This window comes from Myxine glutinosa, chromosome 7 (genome assembly GCF_964187855.1).
Source record: "Myxine glutinosa chromosome 7, kmMyxGlut1.1, whole genome shotgun sequence".
NCBI classification, from domain to species: Eukaryota; Metazoa; Chordata; class Myxini; order Myxiniformes; family Myxinidae; genus Myxine; species Myxine glutinosa.
This window is the reverse complement of record NC_136267.1, coordinates 125,976,053-126,002,685: the sequence shown is the minus strand read 5'-3', so window position 1 is coordinate 126,002,685 and position 26,633 is coordinate 125,976,053. Positions and strand designations below refer to the sequence as shown.

General features: G+C 41.5%; 1 protein-coding gene across 10 annotated transcripts in view; it reads left to right on the top strand.

Annotated features, from left to right (window-relative positions):
• BAZ2B (bromodomain adjacent to zinc finger domain 2B) overlaps positions 1-22,383 on the top strand; it is a 420,170-nt gene extending 397,787 nt beyond the window's left edge. For 9 of the 10 annotated variants that reach the window (XM_078782265.1, XM_078782264.1, XM_068123184.2 and 6 more), the window contains 6 exons: positions 8,778-9,289; positions 10,011-10,146; positions 12,089-12,382; positions 17,021-17,547; positions 17,707-17,850; positions 20,299-22,383. In XM_078782265.1, coding sequence (XP_078638391.1) covers positions 8,778-9,289; positions 10,011-10,146; positions 12,089-12,382; positions 17,021-17,547; positions 17,707-17,850; positions 20,299-20,452 — 1,767 coding nt within the window. In that variant the 3' untranslated portion in view covers positions 20,453-22,383. The remainder of the gene's footprint in view (positions 1-8,777; positions 9,290-10,010; positions 10,147-12,088; positions 12,383-17,020; positions 17,548-17,706; positions 17,851-20,298) is intronic. The other variant, XM_068123188.2, reaches the window with a different exon arrangement.
• The last annotated feature ends 4,250 nt before the right edge of the window (positions 22,384-26,633 follow it).

The window sequence follows — 26,633 nt, the reverse complement described above, 5'->3', positions numbered from 1 at the left end:
ATGTTTCATGATATGGTTAATGTTTCATGATATGGTTAATGTCTCATGATATGGTTAATGTCTCATGATATGGTTAATGTCTCATGATATGGTTAATGTCTCATGATATGGTTAATGTTTCATGATATGGCTAATATCTCATGATATGGTTAATGTTTCATGATATGGTTAATGTCTCATGATATGGTTAATGTCTCATGATATGGTTAATGTCTCATGATATGGCTAATATCTCATGATATGGTTAATGTCTCATTCTATGGTTAATGTTTCATGATATGGCTAATATCTCATGATATGGTTAATGTTTCATGATATGGTTAATGTCTCATGATATGGTTAATGTCTCATGATATGGTTAATGTCTCATGATATGGTTAATGTCTCATGATATGGTTAATGTCTCATGATATGGTTAATGTCTCATGATATGGTTAATGTCTCATGCTTTGGTTAATGTCTCATGATATGGTTAATGTTTCATGATATGGTTAATGTCTCATTATATGGTTAATGTCTCATGATATGGTTAATGTTTCATGATATGGTTAATGTCTCATGATATGGTTAATGTTTCATGATATGGTTAATGTTTCATGATATGGTTAATGTCTCATGATATGGTTAATGTCTCATGATATGGTTAATGTCTCATGATATGGTTAATGTCTCATGATATGGTTAATGTCTCATGATATGGTTAATGTCTCATGATATGGTTAATGTCTCATGATATGGCTAATATCTCATGATATGGTTAATGTTTCATGATATGGTTAATGTCTCATTATATGGTTAATGTCTCATGATATGGCTAATATCTCATGATATGGTTAATGTTTCATGATATGGTTAATGTCTCATGATATGGCTAATATCTCATGATATGGTTAATGTTTCATGATATGGTTAATGTCTCATGATATGGCTAATATCTCATGATATGGTTAATGTTTCATGATATGGTTAATGTCTCATGATATGGTTAATGTCTCATGATATGGTTAATGTCTCATGATATGGCTAATATCTCATGATATGGTTAATGTCTCATGATATGGTTAATGTCTCATGATATGGTTAATGTCTCATGATATGGCTAATATCTCATGATATGGTTAATGTTTCATGATATGGTTAATGTTTCATGATATGGTTAATGTCTCATGATATGGTTAATGTCTCATGATATGGTTAATGTCTCATGATATGTCTGATGAGACGTGGGCGCACCCTAGGGGCCACACGGCGCATCATGCCAAAACTAGTCTGGCGTGAAGAAAGTCCGGAGTGCTTCCTTGTTTATATGTACACGGATATCCCATTCATATTTGATCTTAATCATAATCCGAAATACTATTTGTTACAACACCAATGAATTTTACCCGCGCGTCGTTCTACTTGTAATTGCTCGACTCCTCCAATGCCACTGAGATCGTTTGCCTGTTTCTTTTCGTGTTCTTAACCACTGTGATTTTAATGTTGCATTGAACGGTTAAATTAACCCCTTAATCCCGAACCACTATTGCCTCTCATTAGCAAAGTGCAAGGAGCATTCGCCATGTAATCTTTCATATAACGAACAATTACCGAACAGCCTTTGTGCAATTTATTGTTCCGTTCACTTTTTTCATTAATTACTTTTACATTCGTTATTTTTAGTTTAAAACTCAATACGAAGGCCATCCGTACCTTCAGCGAGCACCTTTTAACTCTGTGTTTGTCGAATCATTTTTCTTGCGCATGGTTGAAATGTCCTTCGAAGGAGGTCGTGAAAGGTCATCATTGAAATATCATCTTGCCAATAATGGAGTAAAAAAACATTTTCATGCACAATACCTGTATCTCCAATCGTTACTGATGCCCCTTGTTTAAAAGGATCGAGCTTATTAAGTTTCCAGACTCGTCTTTTGTTTCCACGAAGAGTGACATTCGATGACGTCGCTGGATGCCCCGTGATCGCCTTGACGTCATGCATGGCTCAACTTTGATGCAAAATATAGTTATTTTGATACAGGAGGTGCATCTGTTATACCGTCTAGAATGTTCGTACCGAATTGGATTTCTTTCGAAATGTTGGCGTTATCGTCGTCGGTGGTAACAATATGTTTGGTGAGCATAAACGAGATGGATGTGATGTGCTCGTCAGCATCTCTGACGAAGAACACAGACTCGGTGCTGGAAGGGCAGCATTTATTGAACACCGGCTGCAGGTGATTCCAGAGTGACAGATATCGAACGATTTGTGAGAGAAAAGCTAATTTAATTAAGAAGTAAGGGATTGAATCCATTGGCAACGGCCTCGCGAGGGGACCAGAGTGTCATAGATGGTCAAAAGCTTTTTGAAATATCAAAGCTAATGGTAATTGCCTCTCCTTGTTTATCGAGACAGTTTCCCCATTGTTTCTTTGGCGAGAAGGTTTGTGCAAGATGGTCGCGTTTGAAGCAAAACGTCCGGACATTTTGATTGGGTGCGTTTTAAATGGCGAATCTTGTTCTCTTTAATTTGTGTTTCCTGCACTTCGGCAATGATTGCAAGAGATGTGAAGGCATGTTCGGCTTGAACGTCATCAAAATTGACTTGATGTTTTTGGGGGGGGGGGGGGGGGGAAGTTAGAAAATGACAATGACAATGACACAATACTTATTATGGACCATATCAATGACACAATACTTGTTATGGACCATATCAATGACACAATACTTGTTATGGACCATATCAATGACACAATACTTGTTATGGACCATATCAATGACACAATACTTGTTATGGACCATATCAATGACACAATACTTGTTATGGACCATATCAATGACACAATACTTGTTATGGACCATATCAATGACACAATACTTGTTATGGACCATATCAATGACACAATACTTGTTATGGACCATATCAATGACACAATACTTGTTATGGACCATATCAATGACACAATACTTGTTATGGACCATATCAATGACACAATACTTGTTATGGACCATATCAATGACACAATACTTGTTATGGACCATATCAATGACACAATACTTGTTATGGACCATATCAATGACACAATACTTGTTATGGACCATATCAATGACACAATACTTGTTATGGACCATATCAATGACACAATACTTGTTATGGACCATATCAATGACACAATACTTGTTATGGACCATATCAATGACACAATACTTGTTATGGACCATATCAATGACACAATACTTGTTATGGACCATATCAATGACACAATACTTGTTATGGACCATATCAATGACACAATACTTGTTATGGACCATATCAATGACACAATACTTGTTATGGACCATATCAATGACACAATACTTGTTATGGACCATATCAATGACACAATACTTGTTATGGACCATATCAATGACACAATACTTGTTATGGACCATATCAATGACACAATACTTGTTATGGACCATATCAATGACACAATACTTGTTATGGACCATATCAATGACACAATACTTGTTATGGACCATATCAATGACACAATACTTGTTATGGACCATATCAATGACACAATACTTGTTATGGGCCATATCAATGACACAATACTTGTTATGGACCATATCAATGACACAATACTTGTTATGAACCATATCAATGACACAATACTTGTTATGGACCATATCAATGACACAATACTTGTTATGGACCATATCAATGACACAATACTTGTTAATGACAATGACACATTAACCATATCATGAAGTTAGAAAAAAAACACCTGTGGTTCAAACACCTTCATAGTGTGGTTCCTGTAATTATTATTTAATGCAGTTTGACCTCATTATTTCAAAACTGGTTCAAAGCTCAGTAATCTTGATTTAACATGTTTCATGATGAGATGACCAAAAATTATGGAACTGGCGAAACTACCTCAGGAGGTGTGGGGTGGGGAGGGAGTAGGCTGGGGGGGAAGGAAGGTGGGAATGTGGAAAAGGAAAAGCAGGAGAAGGAGGAATTTGGTTTTTAGTATTGCATTTATAGGCCATTCTTCTCTCAGTATGGCCTACTGCAAGGTCCTTTTCAAAACCGGACTCGTTTCCGTACTCGTTTTTTCCACAATGGCATTCGTACCAAATTCTGCAGGCATTCTCCTAAGAATGTCACATGGTTTGATGCCCTCACTTGATGGTGTTTTCTTCATTGTGTGGTGTAGTCTTCATGGCGTCATGTAGTCTTCGTAGTGTGGTGTAGTCTTCATAGTGTGGTGTAGTCTTCATGGCGTCATGTAGTCTTCATAGTGTGGTGTAGTCTTCATAGTGTGGTGTAGTCTTCATGGCGTCATGTAGTCTCCGTAGTGTGGTGTAGTCTTCATAGTGTGGTGTAGTCTTCATGGCGTCATGTAGTCTTCATAGTGTGGTGTAGTCTTCATAGTGTGGTGTAGTCTTCGTAGTGCGGTGTAGTCTTCATAGTGTGGTGTAGTCTTCATAGCGTGGTGTAGTCTTCATAGTGTGGTGTAGTCTTCATAGTGTTGTGTCGTCTTCATAGCATGGTGTAGTCTTCATAGCGTGGTATACTCTTCATAGTGTGGTGTAGCCTTCATAGTGTGGTGTAGTCTTCATGGCGTCATGTAGTCTTCATAGTGTGGTGTAGTCTTCATAGTGTGGTGTAGTCTTCATAGTGTGGTGTAGCCTTCATAGTGTGGTGTAGTCTTCATGGCCTCATGTAGTCTTCATAGTGTGGTGTAGTCTTCATAGTGTGGTGTAGTCTTCGTAGTGTGGTGTAGTCTTCATAGTGTGGTGTAGTCTTCATAGCGTGGTGTAGTCTTCATAGTGTGGTGTAGTCTTCATAGTGTTGTGTCGTCTTCATAGCATGGTGTAGTCTTCATAGCGTGGTATACTCTTCATAGCGTGGTATAGTCTTCATAGCGTGGTATAGTCTTCATAGCGTGGTATAGTCTTCATAGTGTGGTGTCGTCTTCATAGTGTGGTGTAGTCTTCATAGCGTGGTGTAGTCTTCATAGCGTGGTATAGTCTTCATAGCGTGGTGTAGTCTTCATAGCGTGGTATAGTCTTCATAGCGTGGTATAGTCTTCATAGTGTGGTGTCGTCTTCATAGTGTGGTGTAGTCTTCATAGCGTGGTATAGTCTTCATAGCGTGGTATAGTCTTCAAAGCGTGGTATAGTCTTCATAGCGTGGTATAGTCTTCATAGCGTGGTATAGTCTTCATAGTGTGGTGTCGTCTTCATAGCATGGTGTAGTCTTCATAGTGTGGTGTAATCTTCATAGCGTGCTATAGTCTTCATAGCGTGGTATTGTCTTCATAGCGTGGTGTAGTCTTCATAGCGTGGTATAGTCTTCATAGCGTGGTATAGTCTTCATAGCGTGGTATAGTCTTCATAGCGTGGTATTGTCTTCATAGCGTGGTGTAGTCTTCATACCGTGGTGTAGTCTTCATAACGTGGTATAGTCTTCATAGCGTGGTATTGTCTTCATAGCGTGGTGTAGTCTTCATAGCGTGGTATAGTCTTCATAGCGTGGTGTAGTCTTCATAGCGTGGTATATTCTTCATAGCATGGTATAGTCTTCATAGCGTGGTATTGTATCCATGGCGTGGTATAGTCTCCATAGCGTGGTGTAGTCTTCATAGCGTGGTATAGTCTTCATAGCGTGGTATAGTCTTCATAGCGTGGTGTAGTCTTCATAGCGTGGTGTAGTCTTCATAGCGTGGTGTAGTCTTCATAGCGTGGTGTAGTCTTCATAGCGTGGTGTAGTCTTCATAGCGTGGTGTAGTCTTCATAGCGTGGTGGCGTCTTCATAGCGTGGTATAGTCTTCATAGCGTGGTATAGTCTTCATAGCGTGGTATAGTCTTCATAGCGTGGTATTGTCTTCATAGCGTGGTATTGTCTTCATAGCGTGGTGTAGTCTTCATGGCATGGTATAGTCTTCATAGCGTGGTATAGTCTTCATAGCGTGGTATAGTCTTCATAGCGTGGTATAGTCTTCATAGCATGGTATAGTCTTCATAGCGTGGTACAGTCTTCATAGCGTGGTATAGTCTTCATAGCGTGGTGTAGTCTTCATAGCGTGGTATAGTCTTCATAGCGTGGTATAGTCTTCATAGCGTGGTATAGTCTTCATAGCGTGGTATAGTCTTCATAGCGCGGTGTGGTCTTCATAGCGTGGTGTAGTCTTCATAGCGTGGTGTAGTCTTCATAGCGTGGTGTAGTCTTCATAGCTTGGTGTAGTCTTCATAGCGTGGTGTAGTCTTCATAGCGTGGTATTGTCTTCATAGCGTGGTATAGTCTTCATAGCGTGGTATAGTCTTCATAGCGTGGTATAGTCTTCATAGCGTGGTATAGTCTTCATAGCGTGGTATAGTCTTCATAGCGTGGTATTGTCTTCATAGCGTGGTATAGTCTTCATAGCATGGTGTAGTCTTCATAGCATGGTGTAGTCTTCATAGCGTGGTATTGTCTTCATAGCGTGGTATTGTCTTCATAGCGTGGTATAGTCTTCATAGCATGGTGTAGTCTTCATAGCATGGTGTAGTCTTCATAGCGTGGTATAGTCTTCATAGCGTGGTATTGTCTTCATAGCGTGGTATAGTCTTCATAGCGTGGTATAGTCTTCATAGCGTGGTATAGTCTTCATAGCGTTGTATAGTCTTCATAGCATGGTATAGTCTTCATAGCGTGGTGTAGTCTTCATAGCATGGTATAGTCTTCATAGCGTGGTATAGTCTTCATAGCGTGGTATAGTCTTCATAGCGTGGTGTAGTCTTCATAGCGTGGTGTAGTCTTCATAGCGTGGTGTAGTCTTCATAGCGTGGTATAGTCTTCATAGCATGGTGTAGTCTTCATAGCGTGGTGTAGTCTTCATAGCGTGGTGTAGTCTTCATAGCTTGGTGTAGTCTTCATAGCGTGGTGTCGTCTTCATAGCGTGGTATAGTCTTCATAGCGTGGTATAGTCTTCATAGCGTGGTATAGTCTTCATAGCATGGTATAGTCTTCACAGTGTGGTATAGTCTTCATAGCGTGGTGTAGTCTTCATAGCGTGGTATAGTCTTCATAGCGTGGTGTAGTCTTCATAGCGTGGTGTAGTCTTCATAGCGTGGTATTGTCTTCATAGCATGGTATTGTCTTCATAGCGTGGTATAGTCTTCATAGCATGGTATTGTCTTCATAGCGTGGTATAGTCTTCATAGCGTGGTATAGTCTTCATAGCGTGGTGTAGTCTTCATAGCGTGGTATAGTCTTCATAGCGTGGTGTAGTCTTCATAGCGTGGTGTAGTCTTCATAGCGTGGTGTAGTCTTCATAGCGTGGTATAGTCTTCATAGCGTGGTGTAGTCTTCATAGCGTGGTGTAGTCTTCATAGCGTGGTGTAGTCTTCATAGCGTTGTGTAGTCTTCATTGCGTGGTGTAGTCTTCATAGCGTGGTGTAGTCTTCATAGCGTGGTGTAGTCTTCATAGCGTGGTGTCGTCTTCATAGCGTGGTGTAGTCTTCATAGCGTGGTGTAGTCTTCATAGCGTGGTGTAGTCTTCATAGCATGGTGTAGTCTTCATAGCGTGGTATAGTCTTCATAGCGTGGTGTAGTCTTCATAGCGTGGTGTAGTCTTCATAGCGTGGTGTAGTCTTCATAGCGTGGTGTAGTCTTAATAGCGTTGTGTAGTCTTCATAGCGTGGTATAGTCTTCATAGCGTGGTATAGTCTTCATAGCGTGGTGTAGTCTTCATAGCGTGGTATAGTCTTCATAGCGTGGTGTAGTCTTCATAGCGTTGTGTAGTCTTCATAGCGTGGTATAGTCTTCATAGCGTGGTGTAGTCTTCATAGCGTGGTATAGTCTTCATAGCGTGGTATAGTCTTCATAGCGTGGTGTAGTCTTCATAGCGTGGTGTAGTCTTCATAGCGTGGTGTAGTCTTCATAGCGTGGTGTAGTCTTCATAGCGTGGTGTAGTCTTCATAGCGTGGTGTAGTCTTCATAGCGTGGTGTAGTCTTCATAGCGTGGTGTAGTCTTCATAGCGTGGTGTAGTCTTCATAGCGTGGTGTAGTCTTCATAGCGTGGTGAAGCCAAATGTTGATGACTCCCCACTGCTCCATAACAGTGCACTCTTGTAGTGGGGCATCCATGTTTCCAACACGCGCCACATGCACGGAAGTCGGGTACTAAGTGATCAACAAATGGTTCACATCAGCCCCTGAAATATCGTACATAATAAAGTTGTTTTACACGGTTATACAATTACATGCAGTAAAATTCACTTTATTTATTTATTTGTCTAATTTGATTGACAAGTTCATAAAACCTCACTGCTCACTTTGGCCCTTCCTCCAGCAGGGGTCAATGGTTAAAGCACCTGCACGATTCTTCTTGTCCAGGCGAATATTGCAGGCCATCTCCCCATTCTCCCCCGGACATGTATGCAAAATTTGGTGGAGATTGGCCCAGCTATTTTGATTTTACAATGATCAGACGTACAAACATATAGACAATTATTGCTTTATTATATATAGGAGGATTCCTCGATTGTACTTTTACAACTTCAACAATAATTATTTTGAGATAACTTTGAAAAACCGGAAATACTTGTGTATTTACGAGTTGAATGCCAAGTCTTTCTCGTTGTAGTTTTTTGCAAATTCTTCATTACTGATTTTCAATAACAGCAATATTTTCATTGCCTGCTGATATTCTACCTCTGCATGCAGAAAATGTAATGATCATTTGCTTATTTGAAAAATATATATATATATATTGCAGTTTTGTTGACATACAAAACAAATAAATGAGTTGTCATTTGTCTTGTAGGGGTGGAGATGCCCAGAAAAAGTTTCTTGCAAACTGGACGTCACCTTCTCTAATCAGGACAACGCGAATAAAGCCAAAGAAGCTCAACAAAATAGGCCCGAGAACCATAATGGAGGATCGTGTTGCGACAGGTTAGAGGAAAAGGTGGCGGATGAAGAGAAGCGGTTGCCCAAGGATGAAAGGACAACAGAGAATACACCGCAGAATGAAAGAGTTCCCCAGGATGAGGTGGTAAGGACGATGGCATATTCTTGTAACAGGAGTGCAGACAGACTGAAAAACGGCCAGGGAACCCATTGGAAAGATGGGGAGCAGGACGTGGATGAAGCCCATATCCACAAGAGTGCACAACCTCTAGAGCAAGCTGTGCGACGCCTGGCTCTGCTGGAGCGACACATTGAGAGGCGGTACTTGCGTAGCCCATTAAGCACCACCATCCAGATCCAGCTGCGTGACGTGGGCACCGTCACTGTGCCGGCTCCTGCACCTGGAGAGAACTGCGATGGCGAGAGGTACTTTCTTCATATTTGTCACCTCGGGATTAAGTACAAGTAAGATTTTCTTAATCATCGAGTTCTGTTCAGTTTAAGGATTAGCAATTATGACAAGCTCTGCTTGTCAACATAATGTGCAGCACAAATATTAGTACAGTAAAATAATTTGTATAATTAAAGAGGTCAAATCTGATTTCAAAACAATTGGAATTACAACATCGGACCATTATTTCATTTTTCAATCGCATCCTTTTATGACAGAGGCAGCAAATGTGATTTGATTGAATTTCCCGTTTATTTCAGGGATGTAGTGATGTCTCACTTTTGTGGGTTCCTGATTGGCTGCGAATACATACTACATCATATGCTTTTAACAGCCAATCGAGGACCTGCAATGGCAAGACATTTCTGCTTCCACGTAAATTACTGGGAAATTCACCGAGTGGCATTGGCTGCTTAATGGTGTATTATATCATTGTATAAGATGATAAAGGGATAAACTATGCACCGGTCATTTTAAATAATGCTAATTTTGCGAAATTTTAATTCTGTCTCAGTTTATTGTGGCCTGTTTGATATCCCAGAACATGTTCTCTCATTTGTGGCCGTATAATGAATGCCAAGTGGTTTTTGGACTAATTTTATGGCAAGGTGAATTTTAACGAGTCATCGCATTATGTTGACTGCCGCTCGGTCCGTTCTTGGATTCATTTTAAGCCGGGCTAACATACATCTCCAGGGTGGAGGACGAAATCGCTCCAGGTTTGAAGGAGTGGAGACGGGTGTTGCAGGGAGCAGAAAATGCTGCGCAGGTCGCACTGTGTCTAGAGCAGCTTGATAAATCCATCGCGTGGGAAAAATCCATCATGAAAGTGGTGAGTAAATCTTGGCTTTCCAGAAGCAAACTTGCATCTGAAGTGGTTTTCACCAAAACTGCGGCATCATTTGAGCCATTTGCATTGCCTTGCAATGTGTAAATATATTCTTCATCTCAACGTTTTGTGCCCAAGTACAGTCACGTGAAAAAGTAAGTGCACCCCATGTAAAGTTTTGACTTTTTCAACATATACAGCTATTTGATCTTCATTTCAACAATATTGATAGATAAAGGTGATTTAACATAACAAATATCATGAAACATTTACATTTTGTAGTCCATTGTATAATTTAAATAAACATAAATGCAAATTTCACATGTGGAAAAAGTAAGTACACCCTTGGCTCTAATAGGTGGTATTGCCCCCTTTGGCAGAAACAATCTCAAGTAGGCATTTCTTATAACTGTCTACCAGTCTCTGTCATCGACTGGGAGAAATTTTTTCCCACTCCTCCATGCAGAATTCTTTCAGCTGTGCGATGTTTGAGGGGTTTCTTGCATGCACAGCCCGTTTCAAATCCCCCACAACATCTCGATGGGATTTAGATCCGGGCTTTGACTTGGCCATTCCAGAACCCTCCATTTCTTTCTTTTCAGCCATTCCTTGGTGGATTTACTGGTATGTTTAGGGTCATTGTCATGTTGCAAGGTCCACCTTCGGTTGAGCTTCAACATCTGACAGATGGCCTCACATTATCCTCAAACACCCTCTGGTACAATGAAGAATTCATAGTGGATTCTATGATGGTGAGCTGCCCAGGCCCTGATGCAGCAAAGCTGCCCAAAACCATAATATTTCCACCACCATGCTTTACAGTTGGTATCAGGTTCTTGTGGTCAAATGCTGTCTTTGGTTTTCGCCAAACATGTCTACTGGTACTGTGGCCAAATAGCTCTACCTTTGACTCATCTGTCCAGAGCACATTGTTCCAGAAGTGCTGGTCTTTGCCTAGGTGTTCATTGGCAAACTTTAGTCTTGCCCTGATGTTCTTTCTGGACAGCAAAGGTTTCCACCTGGCACACCTCCCATGTAGATCTAATTTGTGCAGCCTCTTTGAAATGGTAGACTCGTGCACTTTCGCATCAACAGTGGCAAGCGCTACCTGTAGGTCCCGTGATAACATTCTGGGGTTCTTAGAGACTTCTTTTAGCATCTTGCGGTCTGCTCTCGGGCTGAACGTGCTGGGGCGGCCTGGCCTGAACAAGTTGGCAGTTGTTTGGAATCTTCCCCACTTGTAGATGATCTTCCGGACAGTGGAATGATTGATTTCAAATTGTTTGGAGATCTTTTTAAATCCCTTCCCAGACTCGTAGGCATCTATAAACTTCTTTCTGAAGGCCTCAGAGAGCTCTTGTGATGTAGGAATGGTGACGCCGCACACTTCAACAATAAAGAGCAAACCAAACTAAGTTAAATAAGACAGGTTCCTCCAAGATCCTCTCTAACGATGTTCTAATCATTTGCACCTGAGCTGGTACACCTGATTCTAATTTTCGGTATTTGAAGTAGTGATAAATTTAAGGGTGTACTTACTTTTTCCACATACGAAATTTGCATTTATGTTTATTTAAATTATACAATGGTCTACAAAATGTAAATGTTTCATGATATTTGTTGTATTATATCACCTTTATCTATCAATATTGTTGAAATGAAGATCAAACAGCTGTGTGTTGAAATATGTTGAAAAAGTCAAAACTTTACATGGTGTGTACTTACTTTTTCACGTGACTGTATATTATATGCCGGATATTAGTCTGAAAGTAGGTAGACATGCTCATGGTTGCAATTGTCTAAATGTTGATCTTTTGTTCATTTGAATATAATGTTTGGGAATAATTGTCACGAAATGTTAAATGACCAACTTTTATTGTTGTTGTCATTTCCTAAGAGTCTTAAACACCCCTTTCCACCCATTTCTCGCATATACTCGATGCAGTTCTGTCAAATCTGCCGTAAGGGAGATAACGAGGAACTGCTACTGTTATGCGATGGCTGTGACCGTGGCTGCCACACCTACTGCCACCGCCCAAAGCTGCCTGGCATCCCCGAGGGCGACTGGTACTGCCCAGCCTGTATTTCTAAAGTCACGAGTCCACAGCGACCACCTTCGGCCAATAATTCTCCGGAAAAGCTTCCCACGGTACCTTCTCCTACACCTTCCCCCAAAGCACCCGCATCAGCTGGCTCGCAATCTCGTTCCCCGTCCTGCAGTCGTGTCCGTGCAAGCCCTGTGAGTATCGTAACCTCTAAACTGGAAATGTCTTTTCAGGTGGCATTTCACCCTTCACCTTATGTCTTCCTCCATGCTGTATCTGTGATCGTTTCTGTGTATTCGTTTCTCCATCCCACATCCACCCATTCCCCACCTACTCATTCTCGATGTACTGCACTAACCTCTCATTCATTGTCGTTAACAGCTCCGTATTAATCATAGATGAGGTCACACCAACCCTGGTATTTCCAACAGGCTACTTGCTCAATCTTCTTGTCTTCCCCCTTTCCCCCACCCCCCACCATTTTCCCTCTCATTTTTCTTATTACAGAATTTTTTTAAATCCATAGTATACATGGCACAAGTTGCAAAAACCTTCAACATGTCGATTAATTATGTTAATTTGGGAAGTGTTGCTGGAATGTATGCACCGCAGCCTTCATTAGCAGATCATCCATGTGCAATTCCCTTTATCGGCACACAGTCTGGCTGTCATGACACCTGAAACATCATGAATCAGGTGCTTCCAATGAAGGGCGGTGCAATTTTAAGAGTTGCTATACGTGATGAATAACCCTTTGATTTGCTGCTTCTTTCATGGATCATTTTTATGCAAACAGTTGAAAGGGTTCGATCCTTCATTCGTCCTTTTGAAGATTCATGGTCGACAAATTTGGTGATGTGGATATGAACAATTGATCCACATACTTGGCAGTCCTGACCTGACGCCCAAGTTCACAAATATATAAATACACTTTTATTTTTTAGACTATTACATCTAACTTCAAGGTATTTTTTATATTTTACTTTGACTCTAATCTCAACAAAGTGAGTCTGTATATTCTTCTGGCTCGATATCCCGAACTGTCTTTGTTTGTTTACAAGTTTGGTACTACAGAGTTAACGATTCACGGTTGTGTGAATGTTCAGTGATGTGACGTCCCTTTTCACTCTGTCATACCTTTTATCGACACAGGTAGTTTAAATTCTTAGCTGGCGTCTGTAATTCGTTATTTGCAGAACCAAACAGTTTATCAGCGGTCATGTAGTGTTGGTCGATCAGGTGAAACAATTGTCTCGTTCAGTTTGGCTTCTCTTTCATGTTTCATGTTTAATGAGAGAATACTGACCACTACGTATCTGCAATCACAAAACGATCGCCATGGGTAAGTCTCCCCCAGCGCCCGCAATCCAATGATGGCCATGTTTTTTTTAGACCACCATATGACCTTGACCTTCAACATTTCATGGATAGAGTGTAAATTAAGAAAATGTGTTCCCATCTACATTCCATAAAATGCATCATGAAAATCGGAGGAAAATTGTTATATTGCTGGTAAAAAGCCGGTCAAAAATGACCTGTTGGAACAGTTTATTCGATGGTGTGGCCTCGTGAGCGTGCCAAATTCTGAACCCTCAGCCTAGTGTCTTGTGTGCTGATATCCTTTTTATTTATGAGACATCATACGGATGTAAATGAACACTCGTTTTACTCTGCACGCATTGCACATCACGTGCTGCAAATTTCACTTCCCTGCACCTTGTATTTATTGTTATTTTAAAAAACGCTTCTGTACACCGCCCTTGAGGCTCGGTTTGCAAGCCACCGTCTACAATTCCAATAAAAGAGACATAATTACACTTTTATGGAAAATGTTTTTGGAGTTTGTTTTATCCTTAAAAATAGACCATAGTGAACACCCATTCGTGTTAAAAGATTGGCCTTTAAAAACTACCCTCATGAAGGGGGACAGACATCTGTACGAACACACAAACTGACATTGTGGTTTATATGGCAGATAATCAGAAAGGTGTTTTTCGTTAAGTCGGTCCAATCCGAAAAGATCAAGGACACTGATCAAATATCAGGTGTACAAATTAAATGCAGGTACACTATATGATGCAACATCTTGGAGAGCCAAGCGGTCTTTGAGATTCCACATTGGCAAAATTGAGCGCGACAAAAAATGCGTTATTTTATTCAGACCGCCATTTGACCTTCACTTTAACCTTTAACCTGAAGGCATATGATGTACATTATGTGTAATTACGCCTTGATCTCAGCTGTCTAGAGAGGGAAATTTTGTTCCAGTTGGGCAAACGAGGGGAAATCACTATGCTTCCAGCCCGAAAGTAATAACCGACATCGACTACTTTTCACCTGTACTTTATATTATTATTCGTAGTATTTACTAGCAGGGATCTATGGAAACTCTGCTTAATGTAGAATTTTACTTTAAGTACTCAACCCCCCAAACCCATGTGTCCTAAACCCCTCCCCACCACCCCCCCTCACCCAAGCCCTCAACCCCCACCTCATCCAACCCCAAGTTCTCAACAACTGCTCCCCCCCTCCCCAATCCTCAAGGCCTCAGCCACACCCATCACCTTCCACCCAACCCCAAGTCCCCAAGCACCACCCCCCCCCCCTTAAATCCAAAGTTTTCAAGTACCCCTCCCCCACCCTGTCTTCAAATGCACCCTCAACCATAAGTCTTCAAACCCCCGCCCCATCCCAAGTCCAAAACCCCCACCACCTACCGCAAGTCCTCAACCCCCCTCCTCACAGCCTTCCCCCCATATCCCAACTCTGACACCTCTCTGCTCCCACTCCAACTCTCTGTCCTCCCCTTCCACCTTTCTTCTTAAGTCCTCAATCATCCTCCCCCTCCTCAACTCTCTGACCCCCACCCCAGCCCCGCTCTCCCATTTCTTCCCATTCTTAACAGCATTGTACAAAAACACACAAGGAACTTTGGTGCAGAAGGAGGCCATTTGGCCCATCATTTCATTTAATGTTATTCTTTTTTATTGTCCAAATGAAACATGGAAATTTTTCATCCACCATCAATTCATAAAGGTTGCATCACATTCTTTTCACATTAGCATTAAACATGTGACTTGAATTAGGCACAAATGATGGTTTAAAACGACAGAAGCACGGAAGCAAATAATACCTAAATGATTAAAACATGCCAACGTTGGTCTTGCTCGCATTTGTTGAGATCAATGTTAAAAGTAAATAATGACGGAATGTTAAATTCACAATCTCTTCCCCCTTTCTTCCCATTGTTAACAACATTCCTGTTCTCGCTCATTAAGGACAATGTTGAAATTAAATAATAAAAAATGTTTAATCCACAATCGTGAGATTCTTCATTAAAAATTGCGGTTAGGTAAGCAATGGGCAATGTCGGTGGACAATGTGCTGGAGCAGTCTTGGAAATGCACTTAATTTTTGTCATTTTTGAAAGAAATTTTATTGATCACACCAAATCGTTTAATTTATTTTTGTTGATCACAACATATCATTATTTTATTGATCACAACACAACATATTGTTACGGGTTTGCCGCCGGATCACATGATGTGTGTGTCACATGTAACTATCATCAGTTGCAAAATTCTATGCAACTAGAAAAAGTAAATTCCGGCCACCTCTTTGGCAGCCATTGACTGTAGGTTCGAACCTACTTGTCGATGAACCTGCATGAATACTCCTTTTACGTTTGAGTAGGTTCACCTTTACATTTTCTTCCCAGTCTAACTAAAGGGATGGCTTTGTCTACCCCCAGGGACGGGGACATGCTACTCATTCTTCCATGGCAGTCTACCTCATCGTAATATGGTATAGACGTATGAGGCTTTATGGCTAGCCTGCGATATTTGTGGCTGAATAACCTTGGTACTAGCTCTGCTGAGATTCCTTTTATTTCATCAGAGTTGTGATGCTTGCATTCCTTACCGCATACCATTTTATGGTGGACGTTTCATTCACACCAACTTGTGATTCAGGTCCATGCAGAGATTCATTCACAGAATTTGCTTCCAGTAAAGTGTAGAAAACAACAACGGCGAGGCAAGGGGAATGATATGGGACACAGGTGTTTGCGTTTCAGACTGCAAACTCCCCATGCGTTTCCGACCACTAATAAAGAGTAACACATGGATAGAGAAACTTATTTTTTAAGCGGTGAAGTCGCTTCAATATTTGGCTATATGTCTGACCGTCCGTCAAAAAGGAAGAACAAGAACCTTTTTAAACCACCGTGTTAAATTATAAGTGGTAATTCTAAAAGGTTCTGGTGGGTTCCAAAAGGTAATTCTAATGGGTTCTTAAAGTTAATTTAAGGCGGTCTAAAGGGTCATTCTGATGGGTTCTAAAAGTTAATTTAAGGGGATCTAAAGGGTAATTCTAATGAGTTCTAAAAGGTAATTTTAATAGGTTCTAAAGGTTAATTTAAAGGGGTCTAACGGATCATTCTGGTGGGTTTTGTTATTTTCTAGGCTCTGTCTATTTCATATAAAAAATGCCATACATAACCGCTTCCTTCAAACACAGGTGTGATTTTTAAGTATAGTGCAAGTTGATTTTTTATCTTTTGGGAAAGGAATCCATATGCTGCAAGCAAACGTCTGCAAGATACACATACAATATTGGAAGATGCTCATGTTTTTGCATATATTCATTTTTAAAAGTTCAATGACTCATAGTTCCAAACATTTACAAATTGCAAATTGTTATTTTTCTGCATACAGTATATCAAAATTAAATGTTTTCTCATGTACAGTAATATTTTTCATATATTGTGTGGCATATTTGAGGGCTGTTTTTGGTTTATTTTTCTCCTAAAATGGAAGATGTTGCATTTCCAGGTGAGTGGTACACCACCCAAATTCCCCAAGGCAAAGACCAACCGTAATCGTAAAAGCACTGAAAGCAAGAAGAAGACGATGGGAAGTTTACAGGGCCAACAATTGGTCCTGGGCAAGCTGGCTATTCAAGGGAATGACCAAGACAGTCCGACACCCAGTCACCAGAAAGGTGGGCGTGAAATGAGGAAACGCCGGCTTCGTGATGATGATTTGGAAGCTGCTTTGTTGCTGTCACTTAGGGAAAGCCAGGACAGCAAGGGTCGAACTCCATTCCCTCCTATTACTACTACCGTAGCTGATATGAACACTGGGATCAAGGCTACAACTAACCTCAGTTCAACATCTCTCCCTTGCCAAACCACTCATTCTCTTGGTCCTACACCTTTGCCTACGCAAAGTGCAACACCCATCCAAACCCTGGCCCCAACACCTGCACCTTCCCCTGGTCTCTCTCACTCGCCATCTCATTCACCAGCAAGAAAGGTTCGAACAACAAGTGAAGGGAATCCAGACCTTACACCATGCAGGTGAGTGTTCTGGTATTGTAATATGAAAACAATTAAAAGTGTGCATTACTACATTGAGGACCATAGTTTGCTTTTGAGGATAATACAGAAGGCATGGTGCTCGGATCATGGAAAGGTTTCATTTTAATATGCTTGAGATAAACATGCTCCCACCTCTAGAACGATCATGGGGGAACTGGAGGCTCATACAGATGCCTGGCCTTTCCTACAACCTGTGAACAGCAAGCTCGTACCCGGCTACCGCACTGTCATCCGCAGACCTATGGACTTTGCAACGATGCGGGAAAAGCTTGAAACTGGACAGTGAGTTAATTTTTGCTTTCTCACAAAGAGATTTCCGTGTATTGAGGCATTTAGTCTCCGTGTATGACTCAGCCTGTCATCCTTCCGAGGTTGGCAAATTGAGTACCAGCTCACTGGTAATTGGGGCACTGCATTAGTGGCACAAATGCGCTTCCAGAGAAATGATGCAACCAGCAGCCACAGGCTGCATACGAAAACAACAACATTTGTCTCCTATTTATTATTTCCTAACACCCTCTCTTTATCAAATGTACTTTATTTCTAATTGGGCCCAAAAGGTTTCCAGTTGTAGAGCAGACAACATCGTTTTTTTAATTTGTATTATTCCTGAAGAAATGACTAATTCCTGACGAACCTAGATTAGTAATTATTAATTATGGGAAGTAAGGAGAAGCCGACGGTTTCAGGGGTAACCCTTCATTGGAGCAAAAGACAGAAAAGGGATAGGGGGTTAATGTAGATTGGGTCAGAATTTGAGGGTGACTGACTGGCTTTGACAGGAAGGGTCAGGGTTCAGGATTTTAAACTCTCAGGGTTTTATTGGGAGATATGAGGACCGGGAAAAGAAAAGTGAAAATAATCGGAGGGAAAAAAACAAGAAATGATTAGGACAGCAAGGATTAGGACTTATCACTACAAAGTTTATGTAGTGATAAGCTACATAAACTTTGAAAAGTGGTACAAATAATAAGAATAAAAATAATAATAATATTGATAATAATAGAGGTAAAATAATAACAATAATAAAATAACAGAATAGTAATTATAACAAAGAAATTTTAACAACTAAATGAATTTTAAAAACAATAATAATAATAATTAACATAAAAAAACTGATATGAAGAAGAGCGGGAAAAGGGAGAGAAAGCAGAATTGGAGAGAGAAGAGGAAAAGTAGGAGAGATATGATAAGCTATAAAATGAAACAAAGTAAAATAAAAGGGGGGAAAACAGAGAGGAAAAGGATGGAAAATTTTTAATGAATGAAAAGCGCTCGTTGATTGAGTGGAGAGCCAATGTGCCGATCCTGTAGATAATGCTTTGCTCATGGTGCTTGCGACTATCCATGGTGATGAAATATGAAAAAACACCAGAGACTTCCAGGTGGCTGAACAATCAGTTGCAGGAGGACCAATGAGCTGGATTCGTTTCCAGGTCTTGATTTCCACTAAATGATGACGATTTCCACGAAATAAATCTTGAACAGCTTAGAGTTGAGTTCCTTAATCTCTAGATGGATGGAGTTAACTAAAATGGCAGAACAAAAGACGCTGCATCAACTGCAATAAACCTCCAAAAATGTTTTTATATGACTGATAAAATATTTTATTTCAATTTAATTATATACGGTAATTGAACACTGTGGAACACAAATCACCTTATTTCACTTTCAAAGCCCTTCCGTTTAGCAGGACTTGCACAAAATATTACGACATTTTGCGTCGTCACGACCAATAAAATTTGCTACTCGTAGACCCCGCCCATGTCCTTGTTTCTCAAGACACTGCGAGGTAAGGTGTTGTATGAACTCTCTAATTTTTGTATATTGATAGATCGATCGATTGAATATTGATTCAAGCCGTTTCTTTTGCTGTTCATTGCTTCTCCTGTAGCTCATGTAGTGCGTGCTGTATCTCATTCCCAAAGCAAATGTTACCATTTAAATGGTAAGTTCCTATACACACTTATAGCTTCTGCACTCCGTTTTTTCTCCCTATGCCACATCATGGACCCATAATGTAATTTGTGATCAGGAATTTTAAATGTCACATTGTGCTTGCAGGATGTCTGTAGCCACCTTTTATTTCCCAATGGGAGATATTTGAGCTACCTATTTGTGGACACGTTTTGATGATGATGTCAAAATCTGATGAGACCTCACCATTGCTGGTAATTTGCCCATGTAGACTGACGATATAGACTGATATGGTTCTGGTGTCATGGACCGTTTTAGCAGACGTACTCTGACCTGCACCCGGGGTCCGCACAGGAGTCCCGGGATGCCAGGTGGGCTCCACAGACCCCTGGAGCAGATACAGTATGTTTGTGACCAGGTACCCCACCCAAAATATCCTTCTTGTGAAATAAAATTTGGCATCAACATTATTCCTGCCTGTTCTCCAGTCAAATCAAAAGTGAATGTTGAGCTTTTCAAACGCAGCATGGGAAGCGGTCACTGTAAACAGGAGACAGACAGACGAACACACGGACAGACACCACTGTTGGCAATATATAATAGATCCTTGTATGTAAATTAAGTTTCCACGACAGACAAATGAACAACACATCTGCCATTTTTGAGCATTACCACATATTTGGATCAGTTATATCATTGGGTCAGGTTGCTATATGTGAGCTGTGATTTCTTTACAAACCGTGTGCCCGTTTGTTGTCGTTGTTGCACCATGGCCAATGAGCATTGCACTTGTAATCACTTTGTTTTTTGCAGGTACAACTTTCGTGAGTCTTTCTCGTCCGACACACGGTTGGTGTTCAAGAACTGTGAACGTTTCAATGAGGATGAGTCCGAGGTCGGCCGCGCCGGGCACAGCATGGCCAGGTTTTTCGAGAACCGTTGGGTTCAGTTATGTAACGGCAGTTGAAGGATCTACGGACGAGACGTCAGCAGATGCTGTATAAAAGGAAGCACGCCAGGCCTGGTACCCAACTCGGTGCGGCAAAGCACGGTCTCAAAAAGGCCATGACTGCTTCGTCGCTGAGGCTTGGGCTGGAAGAGCAAGGAGGCTTGAAATGCCAGCAAGACTTGTCTGCACTACCAGACACACGAACAACCAACGTTGTCAAACCCAATTTCTGCGTTTATCGTTACTGCTTAGACGTTGGATTTTTTTTGTCTTTTGGCAAACAGCCTGAACCTTCAGTGCTGGAATATTTATTAACGTCCTGTGGCAATTTTAATTTGTGTGCAACTATCGGATACTGGAAAAAAACAAACAAACCACAATGCATTCGATTGGAGTATTTTTATGTCGGTAATATTGTACTGTTCCATGGCAGTTGTATTACTTGAATAACCAATTTCACCCTCGACATCAGACACTGCAGAAACTGTACAGCAGCACTTACTCTGCAATTTCTCATCCACAATCCTCAAAGGCTGTACGGAGACGGTTCTCGTTGACATGGTGCGTGGAATTGATTCACTTCCGGTTTCTGGGTTTTGCTTCACAGGAGCTATCCGGTGGAGTCACTAAAATATCGGAACAAATAAGTCACGGAACATATTTAAATTCTACATTGAGGAAGTACTCTGTGCAGCTCCTTCAAACCAGGATTTATTATTCCGTTTTTGTTTTATGTCTCACAGCTCGGTCAAGTTTGCAATGAATGTCTGCTTTTTGGCGGGTCGGGTGGTTGTTTGAACCATTGTATTTCTTTATGTTGTGCTTATGTGCTACAAGAGAACCACTGTCCCTGGTCTTCACATTTTCCCCCCTGACACCCAGTTCAAGAGAAACATTCTGCGGTGTATTGAATGTCGATCGTTAGGGTTTACATTGACGACGTATTTTTTTAATAATTTGTCCCTATTTATCGTTCTGGAATGTGATGAAGATCCGTGTCGCTCCTCTCCCTCCCCTCACCTTTTTAAATCACCCATGGAGCCAATGGAATTTAAAACCTTAGCTGTTTTGCCATTTTAGGCATGTGTTTGTTTACAGTCCATTTTACCCTGTGGATGGTGTTAATCCAACGGAATTGCAGGGATTGCTCCCTCACCCTGGCCTTTCACCCTATACCAATGGACCCGGAGCTCTCTCGGCTTGCTGCGAAACAGGGATTGCCTTTTTGTACATACATGTGGAATCACTGGGGCAACCTGAATGGAAGTGTATATATATATATGTATATATATTGCACACAACACACTACATCATGTGGTTAGTATTGCCTTTGGAGACAACTTTTTTGTCGCACATGATGATAAGCTGGGGAAAGCGGTGGGGTCGGGGGGAGTGGGGGAAAGGTATATCTTGTACATAACTTGTTCAAAAACATGTAGATAAACTGTGCGGGCCAAGGCCGAGTTTGCATAATGTATCCACGGGAACGAGGAGTATTTTATTAATTCTTTTTAGCATTTTGACTACACGTTGTGAAAATGTGAACTTTTTGTTTTCAGAAGAAAAGTTTCCCTTCTTTTGCCCATGCGGCAACCATGTTGGTAGCATTGGTTTCCACAAAGATGCTGTTGTGTGCGTCCACCTGTTTGGTGCTGCTCATTTCTTTTTTTTATTTCGAAGCTGTTCCACTTTCATGGTCATCACGATTTTTTTTTGTCTGGTTCTGTACCCAAGAATAACTTGTGTGCTGTACCTCTCCATTCTATAGAAGGCTGCGCCACGTGATTTTTTTTCAGACTGTGCCGGTTTTGTTGCTGTACAGCCCATAAACTTCCCTTGATCCTAAAAAAGTCAATGTACTGTAACGGCAATAGTAGACCTTTTTTTGTAGGGGTATATTTTACATGGTTTCGTGTGCTACGGATTAATAAAAAAATTCCTTTCCTGTATTATGTTTGTTTTTCTATATATATATATATTGTTGTGGTATCGGCGTACACGCTGGGCTCTCGAGGTGCGTACTCAGACCCACGGCCACTACCGACCCTGAGGCCACCAAGCCACGGATAACTCCACGACCCGAGGGGTTGTTAAGCAACTGCCGACTCCGGTTGGGATAATTACGTCTAACAGGGTCCTCTTGCCTTTTATGTCATGGTACCTGGTGGAGACCTAATGACCTCAGCTAAGGTCCGTACCCTCGGCGTTCACCCGTCTTCCAACTATTACTACTACGGCCGAGCGAACCTTGACTGAACACTGGCTAACCACTACTGAAGCAAAACAGTGGTGCAGAGCTCCCATCTATCTACCATGCACACAATGTCGGATCAATGAAAGAAAGGACGAGAACGATGCAGATTGGAAAATGCAACAACTATTTATTACACACACATAAGCAGGCAATTATGAAACACAGGTTCACAAGCCTTTATTCACAAAGCAAAATCAAAACTGAAAGGGCAAAAACAAGCAGCAGTACTTACAGCAAAATCAAGCAAAGTCGAAAGACACAAAAGAGCAGACTTATCCCAAGCACATATTATTTTACAGTCTTAACACACAGAGGACATGGTACCATCATTCATTCCACGAAGAAGAAGAGAGAAGAACAGAATTAAAGAGGCAGTTTGGAGTATGGGGGACGCTCCTCGCTTACCTCACACAAACAGGTGGGATTGTGTTGCGTCAACGAATATAAGTGGGGTTGAGGAGGGGAGTTTAAGGATGGGGAGGATGGGCGCTGGAGTGTCAATGTGGTGGCCGAAGCGTGTGGTGGAGCTGTGCGGTGCACCAAGGACTCCATCTCGACACTGCGCCCTCTCCTTGCATTCAAGAGATGATGATGTGTTATCTCGACACTGGTCTCTGGCCCAGCTAATTGGGTTAATTAAGAGACAGATAATATTCCTACAGTTCTGGGCCAATTACATCCAGACTTGCAACATAGGATCAGCATGACCCCAATCAATGTGTTTTTTATAATCAGTTATTTTTACAAAGTTCAAAACATTAACTTTGGAAATCGTCTTGGAATGCCTCGCAATACAATCACTGTCCCCAACTAATTATTCTTACACCGAACGTGCCGACTGCCGAGCTTAGGTTCTCACCCCAGGTAACTCCACCCCTTCCCTATTTTTATTTTGTGGATCGTGCGCCATTGGTTCACCCCTTGAGCCAAAGACACGCCCAGCGTTACCAGCAGTTTTGAGGTGGCATTCGTGGTTCTTACTTCATTCAACACGGGATGGCCTAGAGCCCGAGACTGAAACGTACGCACTCTCCTCTATGCTGTCTAACCTCGGTTCAAATCCCAAATGTTGCCACTCTAGACGACCACATAGTTTGCCTAATGGCTGCCCCAGCCTTGGCCTTAAACTTGCCTTCAAACTTTATGATGTGCAGGTATAACTTCGGAGTGCAAGGTGGCACAATATTCCCAACATATTGTTACGGACTCCCCCCTAAACCCTGGCCACGGGTGTACCTCCGAGTCTAGAAAGGAGTCACGGCAGAAAGATGTGCTATTATGTGTGTGTCCCAATGACCAATGGTAGAACCACACCAAGCAATTGATACAAAACCAATTATTGTATTCAAACTCACACAATAATAACACTTAACGCAAGTACAAGGAAACTCTCACTTGCACATCATAATCCATACAATTCCTATGATGGTACCACCAATATTTCCTTAATCAATAACTCACAGTACTCCAACGTGAGTGAACTGTAACATTCCCCACAGTCACGGTGTCACGACACAAGGCCAATGTCAATCCCCGCTCTGGCGATCACACGAAAAGGTCGTACTGAGACCTGAACACAGGTCGGTCGACAGTCAAAGCTGCAGAAGAGCCGCTTGGTGAGAGGTCCGGCCGAAGTTGGTCCAGTAATGGTTCACCCAAAAGGTGAGTGGAAACTCACACCTCCTTTTCACCCGACAATGAAGCTGACATGAACAAACAGCGGTTCTCACGCTGAGGTCGTTTCCTGGAAAACCCACGACACATATGTGGAACCGGACGAAGGGCTGGTGTGAGGTGAAATGGCGGACTGGCCGATAATGGAGGCATCAGCTTGCTCTCCAACGATGATTCACTCTCGGAACCAAAACCCGTCATGCAGGTTCAATTGCAACTGCAATAACGACACTGTCACAAGAATCCCTTTCCCGGGGAAAAAAACATTCGCTCGCGACCAATGTCCAAAAGGTCCGCTCACCGGATATTATTTCGATCTTCTCCAATCTATTTCGATCTGTGTCTTCTCCAATCTCTCTCGATCCTATTGCCTGCCTCTTTTTCTTCTTCTTCTGGTTTCTTCCTCACCCATTTCGTTTTTCTTCTGAAACACTATTTTTACCTTTGAAGACAGTTATCTCCATTTCACACCGAAACTGTAACAATAATAGTGCCTGAAACTAAAAATGCTTCAAGTAGATGAAAACCACAAAGACGGAAGTGACGAATCCTTAACACTCCCCACCCTCAAGAAAGAAAGTTTGAACACAGTAGAAACTTTCTTTTCATGCAAAAACTCTCTTTAACAAACAAAAGGAAAATTCATACCCAAAAAACCTACCAATCAACCTATGGCTGATCAACTCACGTGAGTAACAATAACTGCTATTCCCCAGAAGAAAGCAACAACACTTCCAAAGAACCTACAGGAATTTTCAAAGTTAGTTCACTCTGGATAAAGCATCGGCAACTACATTGTCCCTGCCCTTTACATGCCTAATTTCCAAGTTGAACTCCTGTAAAGACAAACTCCATCTCATCAACCGCTGATTTTTATTTTTCATTGTTTGAATGAAGATTAAGGGGTTGTGATCGGTGAAGACTTTTATAGGAAAGGTAGTAATTCCCAGATACACCTCATAATGCTGTAGAGCTAGCAGGAGAGCAAGGGTCTCTTTTTCCACATTGGCATAATTTTCCTGATGTTTGTTAAACTTTCTCGAATAGTAGCACACCGGGTGATCCACGCCATCATCATCTTCCTGTCAAAGAACTGACCCAGCCCCCAAATCACTAGCATCAATGGCCAACTTGAAAGGTTTTTGAAAATCCGGCGCTGCTAGGACAGGAGAGCTCATTAATATCGCTTTGACAGCCTGGCATTTGCCATCCCAAACAAACTTGGTCTCTTTCCTCAGCAAATTCGTTAAAGGGGCTACCACGTCAGGAAAATTCCTTCAGAACTGCCGGTACCAACCAGCCATACCCAAGAATCTCATAAGGTCCTTCTTCCCTTTTGGAACTTGGAAGTGATCAATGGCTTATGTCTTGGCTGTCACTGGTTGCACCTGACCCTGACCTACTACATGGCCTAGGAACACCACCTGTGCTTTTACAAACTCACTCTTAGATAAGTTGATGGTCAACCCTGCCTCGGTCAGTTTCTTGAAAAATGCATAATTTGTTTAATATGATCTTCCATGGTCATGGTGTGGATGATGACATCATCCAGATAAGCCTCCACCTCCTCAAGGTCTGCAATAAGCTTATTAATCAGCCGTTAAAATGTAGCAGGCCCGTTTTTTCCATCAAAGGAAAGAACCTTGTACTGATACAACCCATTTGGTGTGACTAAAGCCGAGATTTCCTTGTCTTGATCAGTAAGAGGAATCTGCCAATACCCTTTCAGCAAGTCAAATTTACTTACAAATTTAGCTGGGCCTATTCTATCAATCAATGGCTTATGTCATTGTACCATCAATACAATGACAATTGGATTGAAGTACCATCAATCCTTGGGATGGGATATGAGTCGGTCTTGGTTACTGCATTAACCCGTTTTAAATCCGTACAACAGCGAAAACTGCCATCGGGTTTTGGAACCAACACACATGGTGAGCTCCATTCGCTGCTGCTTGGTTCGATGATGTCATTCTCCAACATATACTGAACCTCCTTCCGAAGATACAACATCTTCACAGGGTTCATCCGATAGGGGTGTTGCTTCACAGGAGTGGCTTCCCCCACCTCAATATCATGATATACCAAGTCAGTACGACCAGGTACATCTGTGAACAAATGTGCAAATTCCACAATTAGGCTGGATAGTTGTCCTTGTTGTTCCCTCGTCAAATGACCTAATTTCTCATCTAAATGACTCAACACTTCCGTGTTCGTCAATCTGGGACAAGCCTGGTCATCAAAGTTATCAAACTTCACACCGGCCTCAAC